The sequence below is a fragment of the Lampetra fluviatilis genome, chromosome 62 (assembly GCF_964198595.1).
Source record: "Lampetra fluviatilis chromosome 62, kcLamFluv1.1, whole genome shotgun sequence".
Taxonomy (NCBI): Eukaryota; Metazoa; Chordata; class Hyperoartia; order Petromyzontiformes; family Petromyzontidae; genus Lampetra; species Lampetra fluviatilis.
This window is the reverse complement of record NC_136336.1, coordinates 1,031,117-1,042,514: the sequence shown is the minus strand read 5'-3', so window position 1 is coordinate 1,042,514 and position 11,398 is coordinate 1,031,117. Positions and strand designations below refer to the sequence as shown.

General features: G+C 56.2%; 1 protein-coding gene across 1 annotated transcript; it reads right to left on the bottom strand.

Annotated features, from left to right (window-relative positions):
* Window positions 1-7,212: 7,212 nt before the first annotated feature.
* Window positions 7,213-9,449, bottom strand: LOC144951372 (frizzled-2-like). Its single transcript, XM_078881602.1, has one exon. The coding sequence runs from the start codon at window positions 9,350-9,352 to the stop codon at window positions 7,511-7,513; it is 1,842 nt and encodes a 613-aa protein (XP_078737728.1). The 5' UTR covers window positions 9,353-9,449; the 3' UTR covers window positions 7,213-7,510.
* Between the last annotated feature and the right edge of the window lie 1,949 nt (window positions 9,450-11,398).

Sequence of the window (11,398 nt, the reverse complement as noted above, 5' to 3'; positions counted from 1 at the left end):
CCTGCAGTCACGAAAGCTTAAAATCAAGTTCATAATGTATTATGTCCCATGTAACTGTTATAACGTAACGTATTCCGTGTAGCTATTACAGACTGCCACACACTCCCACTCACGATCAGAGAGACAGAATGCCACACACTCCCACTCACGACCAGAGAAACAGACTGCCACACACTCCCACTCACGTCTAGAGAGACAGACTGTCACACACTCCCACTCTCAGAACGCGACTCGCACGAAGTAGCTCGGGTCTATTTGAGTAACTTCTATCAGCGGATCCGCTCGCTCCCGTTGCCATGAACGTTTACAAAAATAGGGAGGTCGAGTCTTATCGTTCATCATCACCATTACTTGGTGTCCACGAAAAGCGACGTATTATCATCTTACCTAGGTATAAATTGTTGTAGTTGATAAGGTACCGACAAGCAGCGTGGACGGGAAAGTCCGTGACCCAGCTGCAACCTCTATGAGCATACCAACAATCTTTATAGCACGAGGGGGTGGTGGGGGGCGTGTAGACACTTCCCGACCGGCCTGAGGCGCTTTCGCACCGCCAGTGGCAGACGGGTTGGGGTGGTAGCCACTGCGTGAACCACAGCCCCGCGTGCTCGACACAAGCACGCAGCTCGCACACGGCTCGGAGCCGCCCCGTGCACGACTCACACACGGATGAGTGCGTACACACGGCTCGCAGACGCCCGCGTCTCCAGCCAGGACCACGAGATGACAGCTCCTGCTGCTCCTCATCTTGATGCCCGCGTGCACGGTGCAGCAGGGGCCCACTTGTAAACCATCGAGATTGAAATCGAATGTCTTTAGAACTGCTTTTTGCGTTTTTAGTTTTTTGTCCTTCACCCCGCACCTCCGATTAGCACGGTTGGTTACGTACGGTGCGAAAGAAGTTCAGCACAAGTGTAGTGACAGAGAAAGGTCACTACTGTGTCGGCCCGTACGAAGGCTGGGGGCCCCAAGGGGGTGCCTGGGGGGTCACGTGGTGGAGGGATCCGGACCCTCCCAGAGGTGGGGGAAGTGAGGCGTGTCCTGGGAAGGGAGGCGTGGCCTGAAGAGAGCCAGCCACGCCGGGGCGGAGCCAGCCACGCCAAACCAAATATAAGCGTGGTGTGAACGCAGAGCGGCGCGGCTGTTGTACTGTACTCCAAGGTGAAGACATCTTCGGTCGTCAAGTCCCGAGTCGTCGTCCTGGGCCAGGCAGGCCGTTGCCTGCCTGGTCCAGTCTGTGTCGTGTTCCAGAGTGTTAGTGAGTTGAGGAAGGTGGTCACCACCTCATGTAGAGTGTTATATTATTTACCGTTTAATAAATAGTGTTGCCTCCTAGTTGCGTGTGTGTGCACCTAATTTGAACCTACTACATTTGGTGTAGAAGTGGTCATCGAACTTTCGCTGATTAATTTGAAGAAGCTGTACCCTTCGCTGCCATGGTGTAAAAGCTGGCAGCGAAGTGCAAGACCCAACCGGAGGTGCGGATGGACGGTGTGGGTTGCACCTGGCCTCTCCCTGCGACGACCCCGGAGTCCGGGGCCCCTGTGGTGTGCCCCGGGGGATGGGCGACTGCAGCCTGCATGGGAGGAGGCTGCGGGACCGGGCTGGTCGCCATCGACGGCGAGTTGGAGCGACGTCGCTCGTCAACTCGACCAGCTGCTGGTGGCAAGAGAGTGGCCGGGTGTTGGTGAGTGATGGCGAAATTGCAAGATGACGCAGCTGTGGCGTTCGCGCCGTTTCGGCGGTGCCGGCGTTCCTGCATTTCACTGCGGCGGCGTTCCCGCCAGTTTCACAGCGCCGGCGTTCCCGCCATTTGCACCGTGCCGGCGTTTCCCGCCACTTCAACGTGTGGGCGTTCCCGCACTTTCCACAGCGGCGTTCCCGCCATTTTCACCGCGGCAGTGTTTTCGCGTTATGCGCCGTTCCCGCCTTTTGCGCCTTGTGTGCTGCGCCGGCCTGGCGGCGCGCCGCTGCAGCCCTGTGATTACGGGCCTCCCTCCCCACATTGAAGTAAGAAGAGCGGGGGAGGGCATCGGTGGTGAGAGCGAGAGGGGCCCGTGATTGAAGAGAGGGTTTCGACGTTGGAGACACTGCTGGGAGGGACTTTTTCAGTTTGACTCTCCGGTTTTGTGTTCCTCGCGGACGGTTAAATACGGCGTCGAGATCGGTATCTTCTGGGTGTAGTTAATGATTAATTCGTTGTTGGTGTCCCGAGCTCCGTTGATATGCTGTAGGTTGCCGTGTTAACGACTCGTGTTGTTACATCGTTTTGTTGCGAAATCGCCATTGTTATTGTGTATACTGTATGGAGTTTCGCTCGTGATTGTCACGTGTAACTGTAAGAAACTTTGATCGTCATTGTTGCCAAGGTACAGACCGTATGGAGCTTTGCTTGGAATTGTTAACAGTGTAGGGACTGTTGGGTACTTGCTTGTGATTATTTACTATGTACGGATTGTCTGGAGTATTGATTGTGTGTGTTGCCATGTGGGGACTGGATGGAGCATTGCGCCAAATGATTCACTGTACGAATTTCATATACTGCATATACTGTTAATCAATTTGGCGATTCTTGGGGTTTGTGTATAGTTTTTTTGCTCTCAAAATTCGAATGCCCTGAGTCCCATGGTTAATGTTGAAGGAGATTTTGAAATGACAGGTTCGATTTGTTTCAAACTCACTGGTTGGTTCCTGTCCGTTGTTGCACAGATGATGTCTTTTGTGCGAGAATGCTCCTTGTGTTCTACATGGATCGGGGGTGCGTTTCCGTTAATTGCCGTCAAATTGCGTTGCTCTCCACTCGGTTGGTACAGCTGCATGCTGCAATGCGAGTCTCGGAGATGATGTGTACGGATACGGGATGTGAGGTGTATTGTTGTGACCCATTGAATATTCGGGATCGTCACAAATTGTGCGTACCTGTTCGGCATTGGATCAGTTCTGTGGGGGATCATCATTCAAATTGTATGTGTTGTGATGGTGTTAAATTGCGATGGTGACATGCGGCCAGGGATTTGGAATTGTGCTGCTGGCTGTCACCTATCTTGGGGCGCAAGTCCTGACCAGGATGGCCCAGTGAGTGTTGCGTGTCTAACATGAACGTTGTGGTCCCGTCATGCAATGGCTGACGGCTTGACCTGACAGCCCGGAGATTGAAACACTCCGTGGCATGTCTAGCCTAGTGGGCTGTGCGCTCACAGGGCTCGGAGAGTGTGGTCCCGTCATGCAATGGCTGACGGCTTGACCTGACAGCCCGGAGATTGAAACACTCCGTGGCATGTCTAGCCTAGTGGGCTGTGCGCTCACAGGGCTCGGAGAGTGTGGTCCCGTCATGCAATGGCTGACGGCTTGACCTGACAGCCCGGAGATCGAGACACTCTGTGGCTTGTCTAGCCTTGTGGGCTGTGCGCTCACATGGCTCAGAGAGTGTGGTCCCGTCATGCTATGGCTGACAGCTTGACCTGACGGCTCGGAGGTTGAGACCCTCCGAGGTGCGTTGAAACAGTGGGCTGGAGATTCGTAAGGTTCAGGTGGAGTTGTCCTGTTACGTTGAGACTGTATCCCTCAGTTGTTAGGGTGCATGTTGTGCAGTGAGTGAACGATGGGTCGTTTCAGCTCGGTCGGTACAGCTATATGCTGCGATGCGAGTCTTGGAGAGAGACTGGGTTAAAATCCCACCGATATGGCCGACGCGTGCTGCTGGTTGTGACGCCGCGTCGGAAAGGCGGTGGGGTGGTAACATGGAAATTCCCCCCCCGATATGGCCGACGTGTGCTACTGGTTGTGACGCCGCGTCGGAAAGGCGGTGGGGTGGTAACATGGAAATCCCCCCCCGATATGGCCGACGCGTGCTACTGGTTGTGACGCCGCGTCGGAAAGGCGGTGGGGTGGTAACATGGAAATTCCCCCCCGATATGACCGACGCGTGCTACTGGTTGTGACGCCACGTCGGAAAGGCGGGGGGGTGCTAACGGGTGACTGTCATTGCATGCGTGATTCTAACGGGGGGGGGGGGGCTGTGCTGGAGCGTAAGTGGGTTAGCCAGTTTTCATGTATATTTGTTGTTAATTCCCCATTTTCTATGCGGTTCCCTTTTCCCCTCGTCGATTCTGTATATATTACGTGATTGTATTTCTTATCGGTCGCCGGTCATTTATTGATGTTGTTGGTTCGGAGGCACACCTTTTCGATGTTTCACAGTTGTGTTACAGCCGGGGACGGCTGTGTGTTTATACAGGGGGGGGTGATGTAGTGACAGAGAAAGGTCACTACTGTGTCGGCCCGTACGAAGGCTGGGGGCCCCAAGGGGGTGCCTGGGGGGTCACGTGGTGGAGGGATCCGGACCCTCCCAGAGGTGGGGGAAGTGAGGCGTGTCCTGGGAAGGGAGGCGTGGCCTGAAGAGAGCCAGCCACGCCGGGGCGGAGCCAGCCACGCCAAACCAAATATAAGCGTGGTGTGAACGCAGAGCGGCGCGGCTGTTGTACTGTACTCCAAGGTGAAGACATCTTCGGTCGTCAAGTCCCGAGTCGTCGTCCTGGGCCAGGCAGGCCGTTGCCTGCCTGGTCCAGTCTGTGTCGTGTTCCAGAGTGTTAGTGAGTTGAGGAAGGTGGTCACCACCTCATGTAGAGTGTTATATTATTTACCGTTTAATAAATAGTGTTGCCTCCTAGTTGCGTGTGTGTGCACCTAATTTGAACCTACTACACAAGTACACAGAGGTTGTGCACACCGCGCGCAGACGTGGAGAGGCGTGCGTCCAAGGCTCTCTGCGCAATTAATGTACAAATAACAACAAAACAAACGTTTCAATAACACTGCCGACGTGTCGGACAACGGCTCTTCTAAATGATAGCTCCATGAATAAAGACTGTTGCCCAAAACATCGCTTAAAATGTATAATTGTCCTTGTTAAGCCCACACACTGTTATGGACAAACGCGATGAGATGTATGTATGTTGAACTTGTTTCGCACCTCATATGCCAGGGCTCCCGCCAACCCCAGTCCGCGCTCACCAGCAACCTCACCTCCACCGTCCGACGATCAATATAGTCCTTGCACGCTGCACGTGCCGCATGATTGCTAAACGCGTCCAACTGGACGTACGGTGCTCCCGATGGAAATTGAATAGCGCTCTATACGTCACACGGGGAACGCGTGTGGTGCACACACCGGAATCTTAACTTACACATTCCTGCGGAGGGAGCTGATAAGAACGTTGGGTTGCTCGGTCAATGGCAGGGTCAACGGCGGCGTGGTGTTTTCCGCAAATATGGCCGACTGTGAGGGAATGCACAAGCCGGCGTGAGTAGGTTAAACGTTGCGTTTTATAAAGGCACCACGGGGTGACTAGCCCCTCCCCACCCAGCCCCACCACTCCCACCCCCCACCCAGCCCCACCCTCCCCACCCTGCCCCTCCCCACCCCACCCAGACCCTCCCCACCCTCCCCTCCCCACCCAGCCCCTTCCCACCCTCCCCTTCCAGCCCCTCCCCACCCTCCCCACCCAGCCATACCCCTCCCATTTTTGGATGCACGACGGACACAATAATCCCGGGGGCTGGGCTGGTGTAACCAGGAGGTTCCTACCAGTATCAAGAAACTCAACACATTTGTCAATAACACTGCCTTAAAAGGGAAGAAAAAAAATTGCGACGTTTCGAGAAAATTTTTCTTTTTGAGCCGGGAAGGGCCATTTCCCGAATCGTCGCCCTTGCTTCCCATCAAGGCCACAGTGGTATTGATGAATCTGTTGAGTTATGTTATTTGTGCTCCATGCCTAACGGAGCAGCAGCAGCATCAGGAAATTATCATATTTAATTTCAATCACGGCTCACTCTCTCTCTAGGACACGCGAGGCGTGTTTACCAATCATCAGCAAGTGCAGCGCGAAACGAATCTGATTTGCACGGGCACAAAGGGTTCGGGCTGGTTTGGGAAGCACGCACAGCGGAGGGTCCCGAGCGCTGGAGCATGGGGAAACTCAATCCGTGAGCCCCCCCCCCCCCCCGGGGCGAGACATCTCACTCCTCGGTACCACCCCCACACCCAGAGGGTAGCGTCACATTAGAGATTCCAATTTCTCTATGCGGCCAATCACTGCCCTGGAGGGTGTGGTGGCTACCGCTGCTGCCTGTCAACCCAGTGCTGTGGAGGCAGCAGCGAAGTGTTGGTGGATCACCGCAGATGTCATGAAACTAACCTATCCGTGGGGTGCCTACGAGGTTCCGTATCCGCCACCCCCATCCATCCGTCTCAGCAGAAGGCAGTACAGCGAGTGGATTAATCTCCATCTGATGCAATTTGTACGATGAAAACCACACATTTTATTTTACAAGATAAGGCCCACTGAGCTCTTTTTAAGAAGCGACCTGGCCATCACAAATGACGCCTCTCTTTCCCGTGTGGCCAGGCCGAGTCGGCAGCTCACTTCCAATCGTGCAGGGATACGATAATGACAAAGATGCCCCCCGTGTAGCCTTCAACATGTTACGGTTGAAGGCCTGTACGTCACCACCACGCCCTTGCCACCTTTTACCGCTACAATGCTGATGTTGACACACGCAGCACCAGGTACAGTGCTCCTTTGAGGCTGAGTCGACCTAGGGGAGGCCCGGCACCGGTTATAAGATATTCGTCACCAGTGTTGGTGGCCGTAAGCAAACTAGGGGTTTCTTAGCGCGGCCGTGCTAACCGCTGCGCCATCGCTCCCCTCCACGCGTGTGCATCGCATACGGCACACAGTATACCGCCACCAATACCACCACCAACACCATCAACAACACGGCAACACGCATACACGCGGATGACACATCGCGATGCGCGTGCACAACGACCAGCGAACACCGATCCGCCTGCGTTTCTATTTGTCTCTGTGTCTCTGTGTTCGTCTCTGTGTGTCTCTGTGTTTGTGTGTTTGATGGGGAGTGGTAGTGTAGTGGTTATTGCACTGCGCTGCGACGCCGACCACTTGAGTTCGATTCCCGTTCACGGCCAACGCCACGATGACGATTACATGAACAGGGTCATGGGCCTCTCCTAGGTCGACTCCGCCTCAAATGAGTACCTAGTGCGGTGTGTAAATATCGCCACTGTGGAGACAAAGGCGGTCGGGCTTGGTGCTGGTCACCCACCCCCTCGTATGCCGTTCCGCCTTCATAGGTGTTATTCGCTTGCAGCACGTGCCCCAACAGTCCGTTCAGGCTACACGGGCGAACTTTGTTTGTATATGTCTGTATGGATGTGTGTCTCTCTACGATGTGTGCGTATGCGCGCCTGTTTGTTTGTGTGTGTGTGGCACTTTATAAGTGCTCGCGAACAGCACTTGCCCCAACAGTCAAAGTCTATGGATGGGAGGGGGATAACTTTTGTGTGTTGTGTGCAAGCCTCTCTGTAGGAACACATCCGCGTGTCTGTGTGTGATGCTGTCTCTCAACAGTTCATGCTGGCGGTGATCTGTCTTCTGCCTGTGTGTGTGCGGGCACGCGTGGGAAACTTCTCTCCGACGTGCGCTCAAACCGGGGTCTCCTCGCTCCCGCCGCGTCTGCAGACCCTCGTGTAGAAGTTGCGCCACGACTGCGTCTTGCCCGACCAGATCCAGAAGCACGAGGTGATGCCCACCACGAGCGTCATCAGGTACTTGATCATGAGCACCGCGAAGTGAGGCTTCATCGGCGGGTACGGGCGCAGGGGGCACGCGACGCCCAACTCGTGGCAGCTGCAAGCCGCCCAGCTGCGCTCCCACTGCGCGCGGAACGCCAGCTCGTAGAAGTAGCAGGCGATGAGGACGGTGGCGGGCATCGTGTAGAGCACGCTGAACACCCCGATGCGCACCATCAGCTTCTCGCGCTTGCCGTCGTCGTCGTCGTCCTTCATGACGGTGCGGGTGCGGAAGAGGCACACGAAGCCCACCAGCAGGAACGCGGTGCCCACGAGGAGGTAGACGAAGAGGGGCGCCAGGAAGAAGCCGCGCAGCGCGTCCACGCTGTTGAGGCCCGCGAAGCAGACGCCCGTCAGCACGTCGCCGTCCACGTGGCCCGTGGCCAGGACGGTGATGGTCTTGACGGCGGGCACGACCCACGCGGCCAGGTGGAAGTACTGCGATTTGGCCTCGATCGCCTCGTGGCCCCACTTCATGCCCGCGGCGAGGAACCACGTGAGCGAGAGGATGACCCACCAGATGGAGCTGGCCATGCTGAAGAAGTAGAGCACCATGAAGAGAATGGTGCAGCCCTCCTTCTTGGTGACTTGCACCACCGTGCGGTAGCCGCCCTCGTGGAACCGCTCGTTGCACACCACGGCGTCCTCGAGCACGTAGCCCGCGATGTAGGCCACCGAGACGGCGCAGTAGCACCCCGACAGGAAGGCGATGGGCCGCTCCGGGTAGCGGAACCTCTGCAGGTCCACGAGATAGGTGAGCACCGTGAAGAGGGACGATGCGCAGCACAGCATGGACCACACGCCTACCCAGACGCGCGCGAAGCGCAGCTCCTGCTGCCCGAAGAACATGAGGCCGTGCGGGGTGGCGGACGTCTCGCAGGGCACGCCGCAGTCCGCCTCGCCCAGGAAGCGGTAGTTGAGGTAGCTGGGTACCGCCAGTGCGGCGGGGCACGCGAAGCCCGGGGAGCCGCCCGGGCGCCTCGAGGCGCCGCCGTGCGGGGTCGCGCTCGGCTGCTCCTTGTGGCCCGCGCGCGCCGTGGCGGACGGCTCCGTGGCGGACGGCTCCGTGGGGGGTGCCGCGCCGTCGCTGTAGATCGGATGGACGCACAGCTGCTCGGTGCCCTGCACGGGGAAGTTCTCGCAACGGAGCCGCTCGGGCCACTGGAAGCCGAACTTGTTCATGAGCGTCTCGCAGCCGTGGCGCGCCCTGTTGCAGAGCGAGCGGCACGGCGGGATGGCCGTCTCGAGCACGGTGCACACAGGCGCGTACATGGAGCACAGGAAGAACTTGAGGTCGGCCGAGCACTGCACCTTGACGAGCGGGTAGAACTGCTGTATCTCCAGCCCCGCGTCCTCCTGGTTGGTGTGGCCCAGCAGGTTGGGCAGGATGGTCTGGTTGTAGGTGATGTCCGCGCACAGTGGGATTGAGATGGGCTGGCAGGACTCGGGGTCGGGGAAGGTGATGCCCCGTTGGTCAATCGTGCCCGGCTGCTGCTGTTGGTTCTGGTGCTGCTGGTGCTGATTCGGCTTCTGCTGCTGGTTCTGCTGCTGGGGGTACTGAGCAAAACTCTGCCGAGTAGCGAGGGCGAGGGTCGCGGCTGTCGCCAGGATGAGGAGAAACGCCGAGCGGCGCGGAGAGAATCGGCGCCAGATCGCGTGCCCACCGCTGCCCCGGGCGCGTCTATTCCTCGCCATCGCGTTCACCAGGGGAACTTTTCACTCACCCTCTCACTCACTCGATCACCAACCCACCCGCCCACTCACTAACTCACCCACCCGCCCACTCACTAACTCAACCACCCGCCCACTCACTAAGTCACCCACCCACCCGCCCACTCATTAACTCACCCACCCAGCCGCCCACTCACTAACTCACCCACCCACCTGCCCACTCACTAAATCACCCACCCACCCGCCCACTCACTAACTCACCCACCCACCCGCCCACTCACTAACTCACCCACCCACCCGCCCAATCACTAACTCACCCACCCTCCCGCCCACTCACTAACTCACCCACCCACCCGCCCACTCACTAACTCACCCACCCACCCGCCCACTCACTAACTCACCCACCCACCCGCCCACTCACTAACTCACCCACCCACCCGCCCACTCACTAACTCACCCACCCACCCGCCCACTCACTAACTCACCCACCCACCCACCCGCCCACTCACTAACTCACCCACCCACCCACCCGCCCACTCACTAACTCACCCACCCACCCACACGCCCAGTCACTAACTTACAGCGTGGAGTGTGAGTGTCACAACGTGCAATGTGAGTGTAAGAGCGTGGGGTGTGAGTGTCAGCGTGGAGTGTGGGTGTCACAGAGTGCAGATGCGGTCTAGCAGGGCTCGCGGTGAGCAGAGCACTGAGAGAGTTTGGCGATCTGTCTCCCGTGCTCCCAGCGCCTCCTCCTCCTCCCTCTTCAAGAGCAGCGCTGGGCGCGAGGCTGCAGCGCCGCCTCCCCACTCAGCTTCACCACCTCCAACCCTCACCACCCCCACCCGCCCCGCCCCTCTCCATCCCCACTCCTCACCACCCCCACTCCTCACCACCCCCACTCCTCACCACCCCCACTCCTCACCACCCCCACTCTTCACCACCCCCGCCCCGCACCACCCTGTTGTATGTGTCGGGTTATGAAATTTTGATGAAAATAATAAAAATTTATAATTTTCCGAAAAATGCGCAAATCGCATTAATTATGTTAATGTGTGAGTTAATATGCATAAATTATGATAATGTGAGTAATTATATGTATAAATTATGATAATCACGGATATAATCGTAGTAATTTATGTGGATGCTTGCGATTATGTTAATGTGTGCAGTTATGATAATTAGGCTCAGCTTCGTTTATCCAGAGTTATCAATCAGGATAACACGATTATCATCGATTTAACGTTTACCGATTATCCTAGTGTGTGTTATGATATTTTAGGTCTCCATTTTCATATCTCATCACAGGATACAGTTATCAAGAATAAGATAGTTTTGCATGGACTTGGAAAGAAGCACTCGAACAGTTGGTGTTAAGCAATTTTATTCTAAACAAGCACATGACACTCTCTTATCCGAAAGCAAGTATACGTCAATAAATTCATGGACAAGATTATGCAGTAACGAAAATGAATGACTAAAAATACTTCTTCATTGGCGTGATTATGCAGTTAACGAAAATGAATGACTAAAACATTTCTTATTCATGTAACTCGACGACAGCAACTGCTTTGCACGATCCGTTGATATTGAACGCACCACCTCGAAATGGCAACCCTTTTTGAAACGCAATGACACATTTTTTTTTTAAGTCTTATTCGTGTGCGTGCTGTGTGTGCGTTGTCCCCTTTTAATTTTAATTAATTCTTAGAGCCGGGAGTTGTGTCGTTAGCTTGTGTGGTGTGGGAGGATACGAACAGCGGCCAGAAGTTTTCTCTGGGTTGGGCGTGGCCGCCGCTCTGCTCCTGCTGCTCCCTCGCTCTCTCTCCACTGCTGGACGACGAGTTGGCACGATGCTGTCCTTGAAGATGCTCGGTCGCTCGGTGTCGCTCGTTGTCGCTCGGTGGCGCTCGGTGGCGCTCGGGGGCGCTCGGTGGTGCTCGGGGGCGCTCGGTGGCGCTCGGTGGCGCTCGGTGGCGCTCGGTGGCGCTCGGTGGCGCTCGGAAGACTTTGACTCTCTTTCTCCACTGCGGGATGACGAGTCGGTTTTGGTTGATGCTGGTTGATCTGGGT